The sequence below is a fragment of the Protopterus annectens genome, chromosome 6.part0, assembly GCF_019279795.1.
Source record: "Protopterus annectens isolate FY-2018-M chromosome 6.part0, PAN1.0, whole genome shotgun sequence".
In the NCBI taxonomy this organism is placed as follows: domain Eukaryota; kingdom Metazoa; phylum Chordata; order Ceratodontiformes; family Protopteridae; genus Protopterus; species Protopterus annectens.
In genome coordinates this window covers 1,817,689,456-1,817,715,323 of record NC_056737.1, presented here as the reverse complement: position 1 = coordinate 1,817,715,323, position 25,868 = coordinate 1,817,689,456, and the positions used below count along the sequence as shown (strand labels likewise).

The 25,868-nt window shown below is 40.7% G+C and overlaps 1 protein-coding gene across 3 annotated transcripts in view; it reads right to left on the bottom strand.

The window, feature by feature from the left end:
• Positions 1–698: 698 nt before the first annotated feature.
• POLR2K (RNA polymerase II, I and III subunit K) overlaps positions 699–25,868 on the bottom strand; it is a 377,021-nt gene continuing 351,851 nt past the window's right edge. For all 3 annotated transcript variants that reach the window (XM_044075165.1, XM_044075166.1, XM_044075167.1), the window contains one exon: positions 699–1,244. In XM_044075165.1, coding sequence (XP_043931100.1) covers positions 1,222–1,244 — 23 coding nt within the window. In that variant the 3' untranslated portion in view covers positions 699–1,221. The remainder of the gene's footprint in view (positions 1,245–25,868) is intronic.

Here is a 25,868-nt window from a genome sequence, read left to right as displayed (position 1 = left end):
CCACTCTGCCAAAAAGAGGAGGTCAGAGTAAAAGGGTAGGCCAAAGTATGACCCCCCCCCCAACAGAAACTCAGATGTGCTGGGCCCCACTGCCTGCGATCCCTGACCAACCCTAGAGATTACCTGAATAAGTCTGGGGGAGGCATCGGGGGTGCAGACAGGGAATGAGAGTCGGGCCTCTTACAATGAAGGTTGAATGGGAGGAAAAAGCAAAAATAAAAAGAAAATAAATAAATTTAGCCATCTTTACTTCACATTTTAGCCATGCAAACGAGTTAATCAAATTTCTTTTACTTGTACATCTTACATTTAGCGTCTACCTTGAGATATAAAGCTAATTTTGTGAGGATCATGCATGTATGCTTTAAAATAAAATGTGTATAGCACAAGTTCAGAAAAAGGAAAAAAAAATACCCATCTCGATAGTGGAATGGTAAAATTGATCAGCAAATTTGAGAAGAGCTACTGTGTATATTTTAGAAATTGGATGGGTAATCATCCTATACAGCCAATGTTAACAGCTTAAGATTTAAAGCAACCTCCAATTCTACAAAGAAAATTGGCAAATATCTAGCATGCATGCCTAGAATTTTTTTTTAATGAATCATACACAAGGTGAGTAAATGATAGATATCTACTACCAAATAAATAATTCAGGTGAATAGAGTGTCCTAAAAGTAAAATAACACACTACAAAGTCTAAATAATAAGTGGTTTACTCAGGTATCAAAGACTGTGCAGGTGTATTTTAGCAAATTCTTCCAAAATCATATTTTGGTGTTTTCCCAAACAAAACATACGAGATAGCTTTTTAACTCAAGTCTTATGAAGTAAAGTGAATTTCTCTTCATGTTTTAAGCAATTGTTCCGTAAATTTTTAATTGCAGATTAAAGTACACAAAATTGCACAACACTTCTATTTAAAGTTACATCTACTAATACATACAGTTTATTAGGACTAATTAATTAAGAATCAAAAAGTTTTCCATTAATTCGTGCACTGAAATGTACACCCATCAAAAGGAAAATGGATAATCAACTGGAATACTGACAAATTTTAATTTTTATTCCTAACTGTACAACTGGGCTCAAAGCAAATACTTTATTTTAATCCATTTGGGGCGGGGGGTGATCAAAAACTATACACAGCAGCAGAAATCTTAAATGGGGGGAAAAAACATGACGACTCTTGGCATATGGTCTTCACAGCAACAGAGCACTTCATCGAGCATCAAAGACAACCACTGTAAAAATTACAGTTAAAGAAAGTAAAAATTAAATACAGTGCTTTACAATTTTAAATGAACATACCATAAGAAAATTTAAAAAAAGGCTACTTACTATATGCAAGTGTCTGCACCTCAGTTGAAAGTCTAACTAATCCTTTCAGCAAAATATAAGTGTCTCTCTCAAAATTACCAGGTTCAAGGCGGAAAGGCCAGTGATATGCAAGGCTCGTAACATCTTTTGATATTCATTAAGTCATCATAAAGTAGTAACATATTATTCCTGCACTTTTTGGTAGGGCACTTAAAATATTCTCAAGCCTCACATTCGCATGGTACATACTATTTGGCTTTTGACAGCATCTCCAATTTTCTATGGTCTTAATGTGATTATTTTTGCCCCGGTACAGATTTTAGTCTGATTTTAGAATCTCCCTGCAGTCTGTGAGAAGTTAACCTTACCTCAGCTTTTAAAATCATTACTCTTCTTTGAATGTTCCAGTGGTGTGACTCAGTTCTCGGACTATCCATTTTCGTTTTATGCTTGGACTTTAATTGCCTTTGAAAGCATTACTGGAGACACATTTTTGTGTCATGTTGTCTGGCAGTATGCAAGTGATGTTTATACCACTGACCATGTCTTAATACTTGGACAATGACTTCAAGGTTTATGCTGTAGAGGGAGGCAGAAAATGGCCCAGACATCAAGGTCAATTAGTAGCCAAGGTATTGAAGGATCTGGCTAGGGAGGGAAGGAATGATGGGGTAAAGTCTGCTCAACTACATGGAAGGACAGCATCAAAAATTCTTGGTGGAGACTAGTCTCTCTAAATAAGGAACATCTCCACAACAGGCATCTTCACATAAGGGGAATGCAAGGCACCTTTGGGGTTACGTCATCTACGACATCCACTGCAACCCTGCCCCTTCAGTTACCAGCAGAGCATGCACAAGCAGAATGAGCTAGCATTCAAGACAGACCCCCTCTATTGGTGCCTGATGTCCACACCGAAGAAGCTTCGCAATGAGTCAGATGGTTAAAGCAGGCTCAAGAAAGAAATAAAATCTGAACAATGAGATTATGAGCTCTGTTTGGATGGAATAAGCTATCTGACCTGCTGAGTATACTACTGTAACACATTTCAGTTGTTGGCCATTTACATAAACCTGTCTGTAAAAGCTTATATCTTGGATACTTCTAAAAGTGTTCAACATTTCCTGGGTCCTTTTACAGTTAGGGGAGTGGGGTTTATGTCACTGTCTAGAAACATGACTTCTGATGCTTAGCTGCATTTAGACAGAACAAGCCACTATAAATGCTGTCTTCTTTATCAGAACACTATTCTGAACTCTGGCAATTCCTGCTCAGGAGAACATTACTTCTAGGGTGAGGAAGACTGTGGTCTTGTTTTTAAACTAAAACATCTGTTGTAACCAAGAATATCCTTTCCCTTTGCCCTTGCACTGGATTAGATTCAATTTTACCAGTCTACCTGGTATCTTTAACATAGTCATCTGTTTAAACTCAAAGGTAGACTTGCTGGATAGTCATTTTTCTGTTTAACTGAAAATTTCAAATGTAACCAACATTTACCGATGTCGAGCAGTTATTCATTCAGGATTCATGACACTACAACTACAGAAACAGTGGCTATAAAGAACTGCACAAAACTGGATTAATAGAAAACAAATGAAACAATCATCCCCGCTAACTCCAAAGTTGTGGAACTGTGGAAAAAAATATCAACACAGTGTGGGAAGAAGAAAAAGTGGAAAATGTAGCCTCTTAGTTACCAGCAGAATGCTGCAGATAGTCAAAGTATGTCTGAGGTGCAACTGGAGTTTAAAATCTGAGAAGGTGGCTTCTAGGCAGTTCCAACAGCCCCTAAATACCCAACTGACGTCAGGGGAAGAAAAGGATTTAAATGAAAGGCTAAGTCCTAAGATGGAGCTGGCTGTCAACAAATACAAAAGGATTTCTTTCACAAGCACTCAGTTTCCTGGCCTGCCCAGGAATGGAAAAGCCTGAACACACACTGTTCTTGACCACCCCGAATCAATAGAAATTTACAGTTTTGATTTTCCTTCACTGAGTTTTGCAATGAAGCATGAAATCTAAGGGAAAAGCAGACTGATTTTTCACAGTTGCCCCACTGCTTTAACATCTGGGTCACTGGATTCTCAAATCTTCAGAACCAAGAGTAGACTGGAGAGTAGTCTCAGGAAGTTCATCGGCATCAGTTCTGCTGGAATGTGAAAGGCGTAAGGGTGATGCTTTAGTCTACAGGCCCCTATATCAGCTTGTTCAAAGGGGGGCATAAACATACATGAAACACGGTCTGTTTACATATCACATAAGAAACTGGTAAAGAATTGGTTGCCTGACCTGAATACAAATGAGGTGTTGTACCAGCACCCATTTCAGATATACCACAAGAAAAGTACAGTTGTGTACACTGACCATAAATGTAGATGTTAGAGTGTATTCACTGTTGCAGTCATATTTGGGTTATCAGCCTGCAGGTAGCCCTCAGCCGGCCTGAATACCAGAGTCTTGGATTCCTGCATCGGATGCGGTCTGTTCTTCCATGACGTCAGGGGTATAAAACATGCAGCTGACACCATTACATCAGTCTTTCTTGCCCCAGATGTCAGGTGCCCCCACAATGGGAAGCAATTATATGTTATGGTATACCTCCATCAAAAAGTAAATACACCAGAAAACTTAAATATACCAAAAAAAAGGAAAGGTAGAGCCAAGAGAAGTCAGGGGGCTGGAGGGAGGGTAACCAGGACTGCAACAGTGAATACACTAACATCTACATTTATGGTAAGTGTACACAACTGTACTATGTTCTTCGTGTTTCACTGTTGCAATCATCACATTTGGGTTGATTCCCAAAGCTAAGGAAGGAGGAAGTTAGAGCATTAGGGTCAGCTATTAAGCCCTACAAGACTGCAGTGGCAAAACCAGCTCTGGATTTAGAAAAAAAGAGGCATGTGGCAATGTTTGGTGAAGGTATGTACAGAGCTCCAGGTAGCAGCTTCTAGGATGTCCCTGGTAGGGACTCCTGAGAAAGGCTGCAGAGGTAGATGCAGCCCTGGTGGAATGTGATCTTATTCCCTGTGGGGTAGGTTTTCCATGGTGCTTGTAGCAGAAATGGATGCAATGGTTTATCCAATTGAAAATGGTTTATTTTGAAATGTCCTTCCCCTCTGCTCCTGCAGCAAGGCCAACTAGCAGCTGTTCAGATTTTCTGAGAGGCTTAGTCCTGTCCAAATAAAATCCAAGTTGTCTGTGCACATCCATGGAGTGCAGTATTCGTTCTCCTTTGTTTTGTGGATTAGGGGAGAAAGTAAGCAAGTGAATGGACTGATTTAGGGCCACGCTAGACACCACCTTGGGCATAAAGGAAGGACTGGTCCTGAGGGAAACCCTGTCTGCATGGATGACAATGAAGTGTTCCACTGCCATGAGGGCCTGTCATTTGGACACTCTTCTTGCTGAAGTGATGGCTAGAAGGAATGCTGTTTTCCAAGAAAGGAATTTCAACTCTGCTGTTGCAGTTGGCTCAAAGGGAGGGAGAGTGAGCTTTTCCAATACAAAGTTAAGGTCCCAGGTTGGAGTAGGGGCTCTCCAGGGGGGAGGGTCACATTTTTGGCCCCTCTAAGGAATTGTTTTAGCAGAGGGTGAGAGAAGAGGGGTGGCTCAGTATTATGAGCTGAAATGGCAGAGGCATGAATTCTAATTGACGAGAAGGATAGGCCATTGTGGAGCATTTCTGTTAAGCACTGAAGATTGAAGAATATGAGGTAAGCTGGGCACCGTTGTGCCCATCCTCTGAGTCTGGCTCCAGGAACAGTATCTTTTCCACTTTTCAGCATAGGATTTTCTAGTACTAGGCCTCCTTGCCTCCAGAATGACATCTAGCACCTGCTTACTGAGGGATGCTAAGCTGAGGATGCAGAATCTGGCCCACCTGCTGGGACAGCAGGGAAACGGTCTGAGGCAGGTGCCATGATTCCAGCAGTGTCGTACTGCACAAGAGGGGGTATCAGTGCTGGCATGACCATTCTGGTGCAATCAGTATTGTCCTTGGCTTGTCCTATTTTATCTTTAGCAAAACCTTCGACAGGAGTGGCAGAGAGGGAAAGGCATAAACAGGGAGGCTTTCCCAGGTAAAGGACAAGGCATCTACTTTCCAAGCTTGACTGTGGGGAGTCCATGTGCAGAATTTGTCCAATTGGTAGTTCTGAGGGGATGCAAACAGGTCTACCTCTGCAGTCCCCCCATTTGTTCCTCAAGAGGCTGACTATTTTTGGTTCCAGTTTCCATTTGTGTGGGTCCATGAGATTTCTGGTTCCAGTTTCCATTTGTGTGGGTCCATGAGATTTCTGCTTAAGTCGTCTGCCAGTGAGTTTAGCTTGCCTGGCAGGAACTGAGCTTGTAGGTGCTCAAGGCTGTGTTCCACAGAGCCATGGCTAGTCTGCAGAGAGGGTACGAGTGGGTTCCCCCCTGCTTATGTACCACGTAACTGTGGTGTTGTCTGTCTTTACCAATAGTTGTCCAGGAAGAATGCGGTCTTTGAAGGCTTTCACAGAATTCTGTACAACTAACATTTCTTTTTGGTTGATATGCAGGTGCATCTGTCTCGGGCTCCATTTGCCCTGAATGCACTGCCCTGCCAAGTGAGCCCTCCACGCACAGTCTGATGCGTCTGTTAGGGTTTGGGCAGCAGGGGGTAGAGTGAAAGGGAGCCCCTTGTTGTGGAAGCAGACCTCTGCCCACCAAAAGGAACTCTGTCTTTATACAAGGAATGATAGGAATCATTGATTCCAGGTCCTGGGAATGTTGAAACCATAGGCTTTTTAGATACCATTGTAGTTTCCTCATATGTAGTCTTGCATATGGAATTAGTAGAATGCAAGAGGCCATGAACCCCAGGGCTTGCAAAATTTTCCTTGCAGATAGCTCGAGTTTTGTGGCCAATAGTTTGAAGTAGGTTGCCAAATTAACTTGTTTCTCCGGAGTGAGGAAAGCCATCTGGGAAGGTGTGTTCAAGCTTGCTCCCAGGAATACAATTTGTTGGCAGGGTACTAGGTGAGATTTATTTTTGTTTATGATGTACCCCAGAGAGGTTAGAAGTTTCTTTACAAATGCCAGATGTTGTAATAGCAAGTCCTGGCTTTCTGCCTGGATCAGACAATCGTCCAAGTATGGGTATATTTGAATATTTCTCTGCCTGCAAAATGCAATGGCTGGAGCTAGACACTTTGTGAATACCCTGGGTGCAGTAGATAAGCCAAAGGGAAGTGCAGAGAACTGATAAGTGCATGGAGCCTGCCCTGAAGCGTAGGTATTTCCTGCAAGATTCCCTTACTGGAATGTGCAGGTAAGCTTCCTTTAAGTCTAAGATTGCCAACCAGGCATCTTTGCCTAGCATAGGAAGGAGCTGTTGAAATGTTAGCATTTTGAATTTTGAGATTACCAGAAAGGTGTTTAGAATAGAGAGGTTCAGGATAGGATGCCAGGAGCGGCCTTTTCTGGGTACCAGGAAAAGTCTTGAATAAAAACCTTGTCCCCTTTGTTCTGCTGGGACAGGTTCGCCCAATGATTTGGGGGTAGGTCTGGCCAACCGTTTGGGGTTGGTAGGGAGTGGAAGTGGAATCTGTATCCTTGGGGAAACTATATTCAAAACCCATTTGTCCCGGGTAATGAGTTCCTAGTCTTTTGCATGCAAGGCGAGCTTTCCTCCTAAGGGAGCAGGCAGTTGAGCAGGATTTGGGAAGGTTAAGGTTAAGTCATTGTGCCATTTTTCCATAGGGGTGTTGGTTTACTACTCCCTGCTTTGGAAGTGGGAGCCCCCCACTGCTTAGATCTGTGCGAAGTCTAAGACTGTAACCTAGGTGGTCTGTTGTTCTTGGATTTAGACTGAGAGGGCCTGGAAGAGACTGGAAAGGACCAATTCTTTGAACGCCAATGTCTACTAAATCTGGGAGGCTGTACTTGTAGGAAATCTTTTAACAGTTTGTATAGATTTATCTTTTTCCTCCATTCTTTTGAGGACTTCTGCTTTGTTGCCAAACAGGCCATCTTGACTTAAGGGAGCATCCAGCAATTAAGCTTTAACATGATCTGGCAAGTTTTGCTCCTTAAGCCAAGCATGCCTTCTAAGTACAGACCCAGTGACAGCAGCCCTGCAAGATGCTTCTAGAGAGTCAGAGCCACATTGCAAAGTATGTTTGCAGACTTGTTCTGCAGAATGCATTAAATCCCGTAATTCTGTGTGGTCAGCACAGTCATGAATCAACATAATTTTCTGTTTAAGTAGTCCCATAATATGCTGCTGGTATTTTAACATACGAAACTGGCAAGTTAAAGCCCTAATGGCCAAAGTAGCAGAAGTGTATACCTTCGTACCCCATCTGTCTAAGGCTCTAGAATCTCTATCAGAAGAGGTAGGATTTTTGGCAGCAGTAGCCTTAATGCCTTTAGGTCCTTGTCAAATGGTCTCTGGATCCACAGTAGGATTCTTGAAGAGGAACTTGTGAGAGTCAAGTACCCTAATACCTATCAGGTTTTCTGGGAGCTGGAGGTAAAGTGTCTGGGAAAAGGCTAGCTTCCAAGAAAGCATAATCTACAATGTCCAGAACAGGAGGGATAGCTGAAGGCCTGTGTTGAGGAAGGAGTAAGAATTCCCTAAGCTTCTTTTTCGAGTCGGAGTAATCCTGGCTTTCCGAGGGGAAATGCTCCCTAAGAGTGTGCAAGGTTTCACCAAAAGAAAAATCTTCTGGAGGGGAAGCAGAGGGAATGGAATCCTCTGCATCAGAATCCTCATAGGTAGATAAGGGCAAATCCTGGTCATCAGAAGGAATAGAAATATCAGATTCCTGATCAGAAAAACCAGAAGGAAAATCAGTTCTAGGTCCCAGAGTTAATTAAGGCAATAAGGTTTTCAGCCATTCTAAGCATTTGTTTTTTTAGGCATATGGGCCTGAGCATGCAGTTTGGACATCGGTTTTCTAGGCAAGGTGCGAGTTTTAGGCCTGGATGAAGAAGATGGTGTCTGTTTAAAATGCAAGTCTGTAGGCCTGACTACACCCTCAAAAGCCAGTGCCTGCACAGCGGCTCCAGATCCATCCAAGGTAGAGACATCCGCAGTTTCCATGGTTGAAGAAGCATCTCGCGGCATACTGAATGGGTCTCAGTAGAGGCCTGCGAATCTGAAGTAGCGGGCATCAGGGGCTGTGAAAGCGCCCCACTGAGTACCGGCGGATTGATGACTAGCTTATGAAAGCATCATTGGCAGTTTTGGACCTATGCGGCCTGTCTCTGTCTTTATCTTTACGTTTTTTTCGGAAGATCGGTAATCAGATGGCTTAATGAAGCTATTTCGGAGTACTGATACAGATTACCAAAATAAATTTGCTGCAAAAATAGCCAGACAACGAATAATTCAGGGATTGAACAAGGCACAAAACAGATAGCGAGGGACGTCGTGGTCTGGGCCTAAGCAAGGAATGCAGTACAAATGAAAATCTTTATGAGGTATTTGCTTTCCACAGGTAAGACAATTGTTAACTTTTACTGACATCGGTTGGAGCAAGAAAAAAAAAATCCCCAACGGAGTACTTATCTTTTTTGAAGACTTCGGTTCTGAAACTCTAGAATGAATATTTCAGGAGTTGGCCGACTGGCACCTGTGAACTGCTTCTGCTTCGGGCACCGCACAACAAGAAAGTCTGATGCAATGGCGTCAGCTGCATGTTTTATACCCCTGACGACCTGATGTCATGGAAGAAGAGGCAGCATCCGATGCAGGAATCCAAGACTCTGGTATTCAGGCTGGCTGAGGGCTGCATGCAGGCAGATAACCAAAATGTGATGACTGCAACAGTGAAACATGAAGAACATCACTACCCAGAGCTGTATTTGATTGAAGTGGAGACCTCCCTTGAAGGAGAGGTTCCACTTAACCCTACAAAGCAGGAGCCAAAGTGTGTAACCCACCCTGCTAGTGAAGCATCTGTTATCAGGTCCTGCACAGTTTTGCAGCAGAAAGACTGACACAAACTAATGGAAACTGCTCCATTCAAACCCAGTAGGAAGATGTTGTGTGTATGGTAGACTCAGCAGCTATTTCACTTCAATGCCCAGTGCAACATTGCTGCCCTCAGACATGGGTGAAGAGCATGACTGCCTGTGGGGGTACCAATGGGCTAAGTTTCTGTAAGGTAAACACTTTGATTTTTGGGACATTTAGAAACCTGTTTAACTTTGAAAGATCTGGAATAGGGCTCCACAACCCTTCCTTTCTTGGTAGAAGGAACAATCTATAGTAGTACTACTATTTTTTTTGGCAAGGCACATTCTATGTAGCCTAGGTCTAACAGTGCCTGTATTTGGACTTGCGTCTCCTGAAGTTGCCCTTTCTGAAATGGTGGAGTGGGGGTGACTGAATTTTGAAGAGAACTGCATCTTGTATCCCCATCTTACGATACTGTGAACTCACCTGTCTTGAGAAATATCTAGCCAATTATTTAGAAAGAGGGAGAGTCTACCCCATAGCCTTTGGGGGGGGCCTGGGTGGGGAGGGGAACAGAAGTGCTCTTCTGAGTCACAGCTGCTCCTTGTTGGGTCTCATCCTGGGAACCTCCAGGTCTGATCTTAAGGTGGGGGCCTGCCACCTTCTTGGCTGTTGGTCCCTTCTGGTTTTCTTGATCTTTGACCTTGGTTGAGTAGGAGGAAAGGAGCAAGTCTTAGTACAGTGGTTTCTAATAAACCTAGGTGGAGGGACTTGCAAAAAATCCTTGACCGTTTGCATAGTGTTAGCCTTTTCCTCCAGTCTCTAAAAAAACACAGAATCTGGGGTTCAAAGCATAAATTCTTGTCTAAAGGGGCATCCACAAGTTCTGTTTTGACATGGTCAGGCAAGGGATGCTCTCTCAACCAGACAGGTCTCCTGATGACTGACGTTAGTGGCAGCTGCCGTGCTTGATGCTACCAAAGCAAAGCCACATTGCAAAAAGTGTTTAGCACCTGGGAGGTATTGTTGCATATGTCTAACTGCTCTTTAGATGGCCTCCTCTTCTATTTCAAGTTTCTGTTTCATCTAGTCCATGAGGGATTCCTGGAATGGTGCAGCCCTTTGCTCCTCTGGACTCTGAAGAGACCACATAAGGAAATGCTGCCAGATTCCTGTACAGGTGTTTGTGAGAATCCAAGACCGTATAGAATCAATCAGGTTTCCTGAGGGCAGGGGTTGAAAGTTAGGCTGTTGGATGTATTTTGTTTATCATCATTCACTACATCTAGGAACAGATAAGAGTTTATGCTCAAACAGTTTAAGAAACATCATGATACTCATCTTGAATGGAGGATAATCTTGAACTTTCCAGTTAAAAGATCCTCTCATCTTATGCAGCGTCTCCTCAAGGGACAACTCCTCTGATGGAGAGCCTGAGTAACAGTGACTGCTGAATCACAGTTGCCATAAGATTCAGCAGAAATCTGGTCCACATATGCCAGCTCATCTTCATCTAAGGTACAGGAATTTGCTAACTCCTGAGGAGAAAGATCCCCTTTTCTTTTAGCAGAAACATTTCCTGGTACAAGTTCTCTATCAGAATCCAGCTGTTTGGATCTGAAGTCGTCCATTAGATCCTGAGCTAACATGGCTAGCTCCTGTGAATAGACCTGGAAGAGGATCAAAAGGTGCAGGCCAGGGCAAGCTGACAGTATCTTTATGTTCTGATGTGGGCCTAATCCTGAGCATGTCATCAGAAGGGACTGGTGCAGGCTGCTGGCAGGTAGCCTGATCTGCATCTGGCTGATGTGATCTCCTCCCGTGCTGGGAATACCACCCTCGTCGTCAGAGATTCATAAGTGCAAGTCTGAAGCCAGTGCCTGTCTACTGGTTCCAGACCCATCCAATGCCCTGGCGGAGTCAGCTCAAGTTGATGTTAATGGGGCAAACAACATGGTGGCCTCCCTTGCAATCCCAGTAACAGTCTTGGCAGCAATTGTCAGAGGGAGCTGTGAAGACACCGCTCCTTCTTCAACAATCTAGAGTCTGGGAGGACTCCCAACCAAAGGAAGTCTATTGACAGGTTAAATCTTCGGATGCTTTTTTTAATTTCTTTTTTTTTTTTTTTTTTAAACAAACATTTTTATTAAAATTATTCCATATAACATAACCAATATTACATTTACATAAATGAAAAACAAACAAAATGACATCACTTCAGTTGCAAACATTAAACATCACAGACACCACTGAAACTGTAGTAGCAAATATTATACATCACTTATGATCTACCCAGTCGGTCAGTTAAGCGTTATTTGGTTCATTCAAATCCTGCCTGTTAAACCTTGTTCCTTCTCTGCATATATTATTCCCACAATTCCCATTTTTTCCTTTGTAGTTTGCTCATTCCCTTTTCTAAAAGGATCCCAGTTCCAGTTGTTTTATTTCTGTTACTACATTTACTATTTCTAGTAAAGCTGGTCTAGATTTTTATTTGACTTTCTAGTAATTGCTTTTTTGGCAGCCACCATAATTAGACTCAGCAAGGCTTTACTATGCCCAGGCAATTCAGAGTCTGTATCATAGCTCAAAAAAAATCATCGCCCCTGTCAATCCAACTGCTCATCCAGCATCTCAGACAGAGCAGCCTACAGGGTATCTCTAAAGTCTGCCAGCTCATTACACTCCCAAAAAATATGTTCCCAGCCACCTCTTTCTTGCCAGTCACATCTCCAACATTTGCTATTCACCTGAGGAAAAATTCTTGGAGTCTACTTGGGGCATAAAAACAATGTGGATATAAAAAGTTTACACACCCCTGTTAAAATGCCAGGTTTTTGTGATATATAAAAAAAATGAGGCCACAATAAATAATTTCAAAACTTTTCCCACCTTTAATCTGACCTATAACTAACATGTACAATTCAACTGAAAAACATACAAATCTGTTAGGAAAAAAATATAAAAAATAAAAAAAAACTTTCAATAAGCTGGGTTGCACAAGTGTGCACACCCTTAAACTAATACTCATGAAGTTCCAAGTCTACTCTGTCAAATGCTTTCTCTGCATCAAGACCTACCAATGAAAGTAATATTTTCTTACATTCGGTTTCCCTCTGTATCACCAATGTTCTCTTAATATTGTCAAAAGTCTTCCCTCCACAAAACCACACTGATCCAGATCTATCAATTTTGGTATCACTTTGCCATTCCTTTACCCATTATAGACACACTTTACAATCATGGTTTAGTACTGAAATGGGTTGTTTGAAACTGGATCGGGTGGATCCTTACCCTCTTTAGGTATTACCATTACCACCTCCTCCTTACAGGATGCTGATACTTTTCCTCCTCTTAAATTACTGTTAAACAAAACCTTCCAGATCTTTATCATTTTTCTCTTATAACTTCCACAGGAATACCATATTTTTCCTGGGGACTTTCCTGCAGACTGGTTATACATAGCCATTTTTCTCTCATCTCTTCATATCCTGTTAGTAACTGGGCCTCATCTACCTCTAACCTTGGCATATTTAAATTCTTCCATATAAACATTTCCATTTGTACCTTTTCTTTCATAAAATTTCCAAAATAGTTCCATCTTCCTTGTTATAGGCTCCCTAAGCTTGGTGACAGCCCTTACCACTTTCTATTGCCCGAGTTGCTGCGCTAAAAGTTTCTGTGCTCTACAATTATCAAAAAAAGTTGATTAATAGCAATCTTTCTAAACACATACATATTATCGAGGTAATTCCTTATTTTCGGTTTAGCATTCTGCAGTTGCTCCTTTTCTTGTTCTGAGAGATTCCCTGTATTTTGCAATACCTTCAACATTTGATGGCCCCTCTAAATAATTATTGTTACTTCTTAACCATCTATATCTCCTTTATTTCCACCCTAGTTTTAAACTCCACTTTAATTTTATCCCACTCCCTAGCTCTATTTTCAGAAGAAAACTATCTTCTCTAGTAGCTCCTGAATCAATTCCAAAACTCATTACTTAAATTCCTCTCTTTTAAACAGATAGGCGAGAAAGTGCCAGTGTCTCATTTTTATTTCATTACCTTGCGTTTTTGTTTTAGTTATTATTGGTGCATGATCTGAAATGGTTATTGGGTGTGTTTTAAGACAGTCAATTAAATGCACGTTCCTTTGAGATACAAAACTGGACTAGGCTAGAGACATTTTATATCTCTTTGAATAGTATGGAAATTCACTCCAAATCCCTAGTACTGAATTCACCTCTTCCATGCCAAACTATTTCATAAATGTCTTAAAAAATCTACCCTACTATGAGAGGTGTTTTTATTATATCCACAGTTTTCTTATGAATTGAAAGCTGCATAGTGCAAAAGTTTTATCAAATACTATTATATATAGTGCTGATAGAATAAATATGATGATGTTTCTTTTTATTTTTCTCTATTATTTTTCTCTTTTTTCTCTCCTTTTTACCTTTTAAAATATTCTGCAAGTTGTTTTAGCGTTATACTGCGTTGAGGATTGTAGCTTTAAATGAAGCAGACAATACATTTAAATAATTGAACCAATTAACTCATTAAGCAATTATGTTTTTTGATATATAAAGTGTATGCTTCCACTAAGATTTTAAACTTATCTGAAGAAGCGTGCATTGGAAGCACGCGAAAGCGCTTATTCCTGTGGATTTTATGTGAAATAAAGTTTGGTATACTCTTCGTGGTGTTGATCTACTTCTTCTATTTTATTGTCGTTGGATTTTTGTGGTCGATCAACTTTAAGGGAGAGGTTCGTTTTATTTTCTGAACTGTATTTGGTGTTTGCTGCTTACCTACTCCCTACACGATGGAAAATTCAGCGGTAGAACTTGACTACCATCCTGAAAGGACCTTGCCGAGTGCCAAATGGAATAATTTGATAGAACAAAGATCTAATCCTTTACTTAACATCGATTTATCGGTACAATCAAATGTTATTGAACCAGGTACTGTGAATTTACTTAGTGACTTTACTCCGTTGTACAGAGAATTGGAAAATAACTTGTATAAACAATTTAGACTGATTTGGCAACGCCGTCACCTAGAGGCATGCCTTCATTTTAAAGTGGTACCTAGGGGAATGAGGGTGCTTTGCATGCCCTCGTACGGCAACAGCCACCCCGAGTTACTTAAAAACTGGCAAAAAATGAATATTGATCTTAGCTTTAAATATATTAAATTGCTAATAGACTATTTTCAACCATTAGAAAATGATTTATCCATGAAAACAGATTCACTATATAAAGATCTGATCAAGAGATTTAAAGGGGAAATGTTTGCCAGTAAAATTGACAGTTTAATCAACCAAGTCAGTGCATACGGAGATCATTTACAAACAGTAAAATTACGTAAACTACAAAGAGACCAACAAGACTTTGCTAATGGCCAGGTCTTTGTATGGCCGAGATACAATCAGAGAGAAGGGTTACAAAGAACCGAAAGGGTTGAAGGACAAGCAGGAGGACCGGCTACTGAGAGAGCGGATGTAACCCTTTTAACAGCTACAGCCGCGTCTAGTGATGTAAACACGGAAGTCTCACTGAGTGGTCACAGAGTAAACATCAACGAAGATAATAGTACACCACCACCTAATCAATTGGCATTGGCTATCCAGCTTGGTCTGGGAGCGAAACCGAAACTACAGCAAACCAATTTGGATTCTTTTTTACCACTTCCGGTACGCCAACGAAGGGATTCAAGGGGAAGATCGACAAGTCATGGAAGGCGGAAAAGGAGAACGTCAGGAGAACCGACAAACAAGAGGGGTCGAGGAAGGGACTGAATGATTTAGTATTTAATTTGTCTGGCTTGTCGCTGGTTGAAACGGATTACAAACTTCTGAACAAGGGGCTGAGCTTCATACCAGCGCAAGTTAGTAGTATTTCTACTATACTAACAGAGTTACGTGTTTTTATTCGCAATATTGCTTTGAAGTTATTCTTTAAACAAACAGCACAGAATATTGATAATTTTAATGAGATCGAATGGCTTTGAATGTTTTAAAAGGAAAAGTACATTTTCACCTGCACAACATCCATGTTTAGAATGTTTCATAAAAGCCTGTGAGAATGACCTTTATAAACATTATTTAGAATATAAAAAAGGCTCACTATCACTTTTTCATAATATAACAAAGGATGAAAGGTTAGCAATGAATGCCTTATCCAATAACATGGCGATTACGATAAGACCCGCTGACAAGGGAGGGGGCTTAGTCATCCTTAACAAAGAAGATTATATAGAGTATATGGGAACATTGTTAAAGGATGACAACACATATAAAGAGATTGACAAAAAAACAGTAGATAAACTAATATATGAGGTACATCATGACATTTATGATATGATGATAGACAAATTAGTCATGAATTTTATCTGTTTTTACTCATTGAACATCCAACCATACCATACATCAAGGGGTTACCCAAGATGCACAAGGGCATATTACCACCACCTTTACGCCCTATAGTAGTTGGACATCAATGGGTTACTGAAAATATTTCCATTTTCATTGAAAAGAAGTTAAAACCATTAGTGAATGATATCCCCACCATACTAAAAGATTCTTATCAATTGATTCAGCATCTCAAAGATATACAACACCATGTTTTAGACAAGCATTTATTAGTCACATTAGATGTTCAGAGCCTATTTACAGCTATACCTAACGTATATGGCTTAGAGGCAATAAGATATGTATTAAACAAATATGGCACTTATAACAACAGTGAACAGATTTTACTGAATGCCTTGATTGAAATAGTGCTTACTAATAATGTCATGATGTTTAATAATTCCTTTTATATACAACAGTGGGGGGTAGCCATGGGCACCCCCTGCGCTAATACTTACGCTAACTTGGTTGTATATAAATGGGAAACTACATGTCTTTTTACACATCCTGATCATCACAAAATATTGGCGTATTTTAGATTTGTGGATGATATACTTCTAATTTGGGATGGAACACCAGAGGAACTTCAAACTTTTATTAATGATTTGGAGAAAACGACAGATTTCCTTAGATTCTCTATGGAATACTCATATTCCAATATTAATTTCTTAGATCTCAACATCAGAAAAGAGAATAAAGGAAGATTAGTTACGTCTCTATATAGGAAAGAGTGTTGGAAAAACACGCTGCTAGAATATGATAGTATGCATCCCAGATTTACATTTACCAATATTTTGAAAGGACAGTTTACAAGGATAAGTAGGATTTGCCAGGATGAAATTGAATGCAATATCGAATTTCACAAATTAGAACAGCTATTCCTGGACAGAGGTTACAATTCTCATACTGTAGCTTGTATAAAAGAAAAATTTATCAGTGATTCTAGCTACAAGCCAAGGGTAACATATGATCACAGGTTCGGAAACAAATGTAAATTTCAAGAACAATATGAACAGAAGCAAGTGAGATGTATAATTAGTTATACAAGCGATAATAAGTATATAACGGACATCATTAGCAAGAATTGGTCAATTTTAACTACTAATGAAGAAATAAAAAATCTAATAGGAAATAGACCTTCTTATACATATAAAAATACAAAGAATCTAAAAATAATTTTATGAAATGAGAAATTTGATGAATGGAGTAATAACAGAGGAAATATAGGTACTGTTCCTTGTGGAAGGTGTACCTCATGTAAATGGATTTCTACTAACAATAAGTTCTCACATCCTGAGCTATTATTTGAACTTGACATTAGTTGTTCAGCCAGTTGTGATGATACCAATGTGATCTATTTAGCCACTTGTGAACAATGCCCTGCTTTCTATGTGGGCATGACAACTAGAAGGCTTAGAGACAGGATACAAGAACATCTATACGCTATAAAGAAAACTGACCCTAAAAATGCACTATCTAAACATGTTTCTGAATATCCAAATCATAAGTTTGTATTTAGAGTGTTACAAAAAAGAATTATAAATCCACGAAGAGGTGACAACTTTAATGATTTGGAGAGCCTAGAATTAGATTGGATCTTTAGGGTTCGAGCACAACAGTATCCAGGCCTCAATAGCTATGTTAGTATTAGGTCACATTTAAAGAAACGTAAATATCATTGACTTTATTCATGTTTCAGATTAATATGATATATAGATAAGGCCTATTATAGTGGAATATTAGAAATGATGTTATATATCAATAAGTATAATTATATATTATATATACGTGTGTTTTTTGTATTTTTTCTATTTTTTAGATTAGCTACTGTCCAGATCTATCTATGGTGACACAGAGTTGTGATATTACAAATGATTATTTCATAGACTGGCTAGTTATACATGTTTACTTATTCTATGCCATTCTATATATAATACATACATATAAGTGATAGTGAAGTTGGGCTATATTACATGCTAAGTATGTTGTTCATTTTATTCTATTTATTGTATATATATATATATATATATATATATATATATATATATATATGTGCACATTATTTATTTATTTATTACTGACATAATTATCTATTTATTTAAATATACATATATTTATAACTGTCTGTTTTAACTATCCATTCACAGCCTTCTAAAGGTCTTTACACAATGTTTTTATATAATGTTTCTTATGGCTATTCATAGATGTCCCACGTTTATTTGATTATTGGCAAGCTAGTGATGACTCCGGTTAGTTCTCTGTACATGGCTAACGAAATATGAACTATGAGAGGTGTTTTTATTATATCCACAGTTTTCTTATGAATTGAAAGCTGCATAGTGCAAAAGTTTTATCAAATACTATTATATATAGTGCTGATAGAATAAATATGATGATGTTTCTTTTTATTTTTCTCTATTATTTTTCTCTTTTTTCTCTCCTTTTTACCTTTTAAAATATTCTGCAAGTTGTTTTAGCGTTATACTGCATTGAGGATTGTAGCTTTAAATGAAGCAGACAATACATTTAAATAATTGAACCAATTAACTCATTAAGCAATTATGTTTTTTGATATATAAAGTGTATGCTTCCACTAAGATTTTAAACTTATCTGAAAAGGCGTGCATTGGAAGCACGCGAAAGCGCTTATTCCTGTGGATTTTATGTGAAATAAAGTTTGGTATACTCTTCGTGGTGACTTCTTCTATTTTAACATTTTATATCTCTTTGAATAGTATGGAAATTCACTCCAAATCCCTAGTACTGAATTCACCTCTTCCATGCCAAACATTTTCATAAATGTCTTAAAAAATCTACCCTCCTTTGTTACAGTTTCACTTCTAGGCCCTCCAAACTCATCTTCAGTGTTGCAAAAATTTCCAAATTTCCTAGAAGGTAATATTTTTTGCTGAAAGCCAATTATTTCTCCTGAAATTTTCTTACACTCCATTACAGCAGTTTTAGGTGGAATGCAAAGGCAAGCCAATGTAGCCCTCCTCCCTAGCCAGTAGCTCCTTAGTACTTTGCATCTTCCATTATTACATTTTTTCCCCTCCTCTATCACTACTGGAGCTCCTCTTACAATTAATATAAGTACTCCTCTTTTCCTTTGCCCCAGATATTCCACTGAATAACCATCCTGAAAACCTTTCTTTCTCGAAATCACATGTTCAGTTCTTCCCAGTTGTGTCTCCGTGTAGCATAGCTATTTGTGTTCTACATTTTTAATATAGTTCACTACTCTTTCTTTTTTATATTTATCTGTATAACCATTCAGACTGAAAAACATTGAAGAAAGCATCATTTTCTTATATACTTATTACTACCTTTTATGTACAACTGCTTTTTTGTTAAATGTCAAGTTCCAACTTTGATGTTATACGCATATACTGCTCGGTAGGTTGGTCATTTATACAGTTGTTTCTTGTCATATCCATCTGTGCCTATGTCACATCTTACATAACTTTTTTGTTTTTTTGAAAGCCCTGAAACAACACCCCCCCACAAAACCTATTAACTTAATAAGAAACAAAACTAAGTATATCTTCAAATATTGACGTTTTTGCTTCCTAATAAGAACAAAGGTTCTAAGCTGATAGCCACACAGGCAGGTTAGAGTTAAACAAAAAGAAAGGTTAGTCATGCCAAGATGCATGGTACACAACCTGTGCTATTAGTAAATATTATTTGATTTTGTCTATCTTTAAAGTTCTCCCAGCTGAGAAACACTTGAATGCTTTCAGAAAATACTTTCTCCGAGCCATTTCTCTTTATCAAATTGTCTTCTACTAACATGCAAACCAGACACAAAACTGCCAAGGGTACCCTGTTTACCACAAGAAAAGCCTTACAATATTTAATATTCTTTTTCATTTACATGCTTTGCAATAAACTTGTTACTAGATAATGCCTAGGGTTTTAACCCAGTCTTTTCCTACACAAGCATGGGAAAAAGCATGTCATACTCTCTTAACCAGACCCTTCCCTCTCTCCCTCCTTTTTTCCTTTCATTGCAGTGCCTACATTTCTTAAAATTGAACAAAGAAAAAGAGAGAAGGGAGAAAAAGAAAAAAAAGGGATCTGTTTATATTAGTATCCCCACTGTATTAAAAAAAACTGGGAAAACTTTACTTCAGGTCTAATTGGTTTTGTATTACCTTTAAAGCTCTCACAGCTGAGAAAAAAAAAGTTATATTCTTACCATAACATTCCATGTCTGTTGTCCTGTATCTCGCCTTCCTTCTTTCTGGTTGGGTTCGGAGGCGATCTCGGCTCTGACTCGGCCACTTCTAAAGCTCTACGAGTCTTAACTGGCTCGAGGCTCACCCCTTATCCCAGCATGCAGAGCGGTAGCTACCCAGATCTCATTTGTGATAACTAACAATTATAAAAAAAAAAAATCACACACACACACACACACAAAATAAAAAAGAGATAAGTAACCATAAGGCTCCTTGCACCAACAGGAAAAGAAAACATGGTGACAAGGAGAACACCAAAGGCTGAAAGGCAAAGGATGCTCGGCCATGTCAGCCAAATAAGTAAATTCCTCTCAAGTCATCCAGGATGGGGGAAGGAGGGAGGGATGCAAGAAGGAAGGCGAGATACAGGACAACAAACACGGAACATTATGATAACATAACTTCTTATGTTTTGTCCATCTCGCCTTCCTTCTTTCTGGTTGGGACAGCCACCCTAGCACCCAAATCCCTGATGGCTCACTGGAAGAGACACTTCAGAAAGTACAGTTTTGTACCTACCATAAATGTAGATGTTCGAGTGTACACCCTGCTGTAGTCATCACACTTGGGTTATCTTGTCGTCAGGCGGTCCCGCAGTTGGGCTGAATTCCAAAGTCTTGGTCCGGCATCGGTTGCTGTCGCTTCTTCCCTGACGTCAGTGCACCAGGGGTATATATGATGCATCCAACGCCATTTTCTTCAGTTTTTCTTGCCCCAGATGTCAGGTGCCCCCAAAAAGGTGGTCAGTAATTAGTACCAATCTAAGAAATTTAGCACAAACACAACATCCCTCCAGCTATAAGCAAATACATCAGAAAGGTATTGTAAAGATTTAGTTACTCAGAGGGGATGGAGGGAGGGTAACCTGGACTGCAGCAGGGTGTACACTCGAACATCTACATTTATGGTAGGTACAAAACTGTACTATGTTCATTGCGTTACCCTGCTGCAGTCATCACATTTGGGTAGAATCCCAAAGCTAAGGATGGGAGGAGGAGTCAAAGAGGGTTAGAGGAGGCTAGAAGGCCCTACAGAACTGCAGTGGCAAAACCAGCTCTAGTCTTAGAGTAAAGTTGTAAGTGGTAGTGTTTGGTGAAGGTGTGTACTGAACTCCAAGTTGCAGCTTCCAAAATATCCTTGGTTGGCACCCCCCTGAGGAGGGCTGTAGATGTAGCTGCTGCCCTGGTAGAGTGGGGCCTTATGGTAGCAGGAACTGGTTTTCCATGATGGGTGTAGCAAAAACAAATGCAATGTCCTATCCATTTGGAAATGGTCTGCTTTGATATAGCCCTCCCTTGTGAAGCTGCAGCATAGCATACAAAGAGCTGGTCAGATTTTCTGAAAAAGTACAGTTTTGTACCTACCATAAATGTAGATGTCCGAACTGGATAGCATCTGCAGTCATAACAACTGGGTTGTCCTGTCGTCAGGCAGCCCTTCGGTCGGCCGGATTCCAAAGTCTGGGTCCGGCTTCGGCTGATGTCGCACTTCACCCGACGTCATCTCTGCTGGTCTTCGGGTATAAAGGCATCAGCCGACGCCATTTTCCTCAGTGTTTCTTGCCCCAGATGCCAGTTGCCCTCTTGGAAGGCTAAATTTTGGATAAATGCCAATGTTTCCAAAAAAATAGAAGGCAAACACAAGAAATAAGCATGTATGTACATATATACAAACAAATACACCATAAGAGACTCCCCCCACCAGCTATAGCTATTAGGGGGGTAAATACCCTAGGAGTACCACAGAGGGGAAGGAGGGAGGGTAATCCTGACTGCAGATGCTATCCAGTTCGGACATCTACATTTATGGTAGGTACAAAACTGTACTATGTCCTTCATGGATGCATCTGCAGTCATAACAACTGGGTAGAATACCATAGCCAACTAGGGGAGGAGGAAGAAGAAATTATGGTGTGGTTAGGATCCCTTGCAGTACAGCAGTGGCAAACCCTGCTCGGGATCTGGAATACAGAGGTAAATTATAATGCTTGGCAAATGTATGCACGGAGGTCCAAGTAGCCGCCTCAATAATGTCCTTGGTTGCCACTCCTCGTAAGAAGGCTGTGGTAGTGGCTGTTGCCCTTGTAGAATGAGGTCTTATGTTCTGTGGAATTGGTTTTCCATGGAAGGAGTAACAGAATCGTATGCAATTTCCTATCCATTTGGAGATTGTCTGTTTGGAAATTGCTTTTCCTTCCCTTCCTGTTGCATAGGCTACAAAAAGCTGGTCAGTTTTCTGTTACTTTTGGTTCTGTCCAGGTAGTAGCGTAGCTGTCTATGTACATCCAAGGTATGCAGCATTCTTTCCCCTCTGTTTTGTGGGTTGGGGAAGAAGGTAGGTAGGTGGATTGCCTGGTTTAAAGACACTCTGGATACCACCTTAGGCATAAATGTAGGATTAGTTCTCATGGACACTATCTTGGTGGAAGATTAGGAAGGGTTGTACTGCCATTAGGGCCTGAAGTTCAGAAACCCTCCTTGCTGAGGTTATTGCCAGTAGGAAAGCAGTTTTCCATGATAGATGCTGTAGGTGTGCTGTTGCTGCTGGTTCAAAAGGCGGGAGTGTCAACTTTTCTAGCACAAAGTTCAAGTCCCAAGCTGGCAATGGTGGTTTCCTAGGAGGTTTTACATTCTTGATCCCTCTGAGGAACTGCCTGAGTAGAGGATGTGAAAAGACCGGTGGATCAAAGCGGTATTCTGCTGAAATAGCTGATGCATGTATCTTGATGGAGGAATAGGACAGGCCTGTATGTAGTAGCTCTGCCAAATACTCCAGAATGTTAGCAATATCTATATTCGACACGTCTTTTCCTCTTTCAGCACTCCAAATGACAAACCTTTTCCATTTTCCTGCATAGTTCCTTCTTGTTGAAGGTCTGCGGGCTTCAAGGATAATGTCTCTAACCCTTTGGGAAAGATCTGGATTAGTTGCTGCTATGTGATGTTCCATGCAGTCAGTTGCAAAGTTTTTAGGTTTGGATGCATGATGCTGTAGTTGTTCTGAGTTAACATCAAAGGCATCAGGGGTATTGCCCACATTTTGTCCCGAGACATGCTCCTCAGCAATGGGTACCAGTGTTGTCTTGGCCAGTTTGGAGCTATCAGGATTATCCTTGGACGTTCCTCCTTGATTTTTAGTAATACCTTGTGTATCAAGGGAAGAGGTGGGAATGCATATGCTGTCAGACCTTTCCAGCTGAAGGAGAGCGAATCCACCTTCCATGCAAGTGGGTGGAATGTCCTTGTGCAGAATTTTTTGAGCTGGTGATTGAGAGGGGAAGCGAATAGATCTATCTGCGGCATTCCCCATTTCTTTGTGATGGTCTTGAAGATGTCCGGGTGTAGCATCCATCCGTGAGCATCCGACGTGGTTCTGCTTAATATGTCTGCTAGAGTGTTCTCCTTTCCCGGTACAAACATTGCCTGTAACTGGATGTTGTAGCTGAGTGCCAGGTTCCAAAGGTCCAAAGTCATTCTGCATAGGGGGTATGAATGAGTGCCTCCCTGTTTGTTGATGTACCACATGACTGTGGTGTTGTCTGTCCTTATCATCAAATGGCCTTTGAGAAATGGGCTGAATTTTTGGATTGCCAGTTTTACTGCCAGCATTTCTCTTTGGTTGATGTGCAGGTGTAGCTGGTCCTGAGTCCACAATCCCTGTACACATTTGTCCAGCATGTGAGCCCCCCATCCTAGGTCTGAGGCGTCTGTTGTGATGGTTTGGCTTGCTCGAAAGTTGTGAAAGGGTAGGCCTGGATTTGTCTGGCATGCTTGAGCCCACCATAGGAACTCCTGTTTTAGGCATGGGATTAGTGGTATTTCTGCTTCTAGGCTGTGCCTGTGTTGGGACCATAAATTCTTTAGGTACCACTGTAGTTTTCTCATATGCAGTCTGGCATGTGGGACCAAGATTATGCATGATGCCATGAAGCCCAAGGCCTGCAGAACTTTTCTTGCTGTTAGCTTGTTCTGTTTTGTTAGTGCCCAGAAGTAAAGAGGGAGTTCTTTTTGTTTTTCTGCAGTTAGGAATGCCATTTGTTTTACTGTGTCCAATTCCGCGCCCAAGAATGTCCTTGTTTGGGATGGTATCAGCCTTGACTTTTGAAAATTGACTGTGTATCCCAGGGCTTGTAGCAAGTAAATGACCCTTTGCAAATCTGTTGTCAGCTTGCTTTTGTTGTCCGCTTGTAGCAGGCAGTCGTCCAGGTATGGATAAATTTGGATTCCCTGTAGCCTGCAGTGGGCGATTACTGATGCCAGGCATTTTGTGAATACTCTGGGCGCAGTAGATAAGCCAAAGGGCAATGCTGAGAATTGATAGTGCTCTGATCCTGCAAGAAATCTGAGGTATCTTCTGCAATTTGGTCGAATGGGGACGTGCAGGTATGCCTCCTTGAGATCTAGAGTTACGAGCCAACACTCCTTGCCCAGCATGGGAAGAAGTTGCTGTAGGGTCAGCATTTTGAATTTTGGGACAATGATGTGTGTGTTTAAGATGGACAGGTCGAGAATAGGTCTCCAACTTTTTTCTTTTCTTGGAACTAGGAATAGTCTGGAGTAGAATCCTTTGCCTTGTTCTGTTATTGGTACTCTTTCCACAGCTCTCATCTTTGTTAATTGCATTATCTGCTGTAGAGCTTCTATTTTTTGATTTGGAGGCAGGTTTGGCATTCCTCTTTTGACTGGTAAAGTGTGGAAGTGGAACCGATAACCTTGGTCTATGGTTTGCAAAATCCACTTGTCTTTTGTGACATAGTGCCAATTGTTTGAAAATAAGGCTAATTTTCCGCCTAATGGTGCTATTTGTTCCCTGGTAGGCGGAGTTAGAGTCAAGTCATTGTGATTGTCCTGTTGCAGTGGTAGTGGCTGTGTCTGTGCCTCTGTTATTACCTTGCCACTGTCGTCCTCTGTAGGCACCCCCTCTGGATTGATTTCTGCCTCTGGAACGTCTATTCCTGCCCCTTTGGGATCTTGTGGAGTCAGGAAAGGACCAATTTTTGGCAGGCCAGTTCCTGCTAACCCTTGGGGGCTGAACCCGTAAGAAATCTTTCACCGTTTGTACAGATTTTGCCTTTTCTTCCATTTTCTTCATTACCTGCTGGGCAGGTGTACCAAACAAACTGGCCTTATCCATAGGAGCATCTAATAACTTAGCTTTAACATGATCCGGTAAGGCCTGTTCCTTCAACCATGCATGTCTTCTTATCACTGTGCCAGTCATGGCTGATCTAAATGAAGCCTCCAGTGCATCATAGCCACATTTTAAAGAATGGTTACTAACCTGTTGTATGTTATTTACCATTTCTAATACATATTTCTTATCTATAGAGTCATCAGAGGATAGCTTTTAGTTAACTGATCAAGCATAAACTCTTGGTATTGTATCATGTGAAACTGACAGTTTAAAGCTCTAGCTGAGAGAGTAGCAGAGGTGTAAACTTTTTGCCCCATCTGTCTAAAGACCTGGATTCCCTTTCAGAAGGAATAGGATTTTTTGCTGTGGTCGAGACTACTGCCTTAGGCCCCTGGGGTATAGTTTCGGGGTCTGCCAGTGGGGCCTTGTATAGGTGGTGATGAGTGTCTGGCACCCTGTAAAATCTATCTGGTTTGGCAGGGGCTGGAGGTAAGGAATCAGGTGCAGTGCAGACATCATTAAATGCATCGTCCACAACAGAAAGGACAGGAGGTATAGCTAAGGGCCTATGTTGTGGTAAGTGCAGAAAAGTTCTAAGTCTTTTTCTGGAATCTGAGAAATCCTGTTGCTGCCATTGGAATTGTTCTCTCATGGCATGTAAGGTTTCTCCAAAGGAGAATTCCTCTGGTGGAGAGGCAGCTGGGATGGATTCTTCAGCATCGGAGTCTTCATAATTGGAAAAAGGAGCCTCTGGCTGGTCTGTAATATTTGAGTCATCCGCAGAATCATCAGAGGAGACAGGCTCGGGGGGCTCTGCTCTAGGTCTCTTT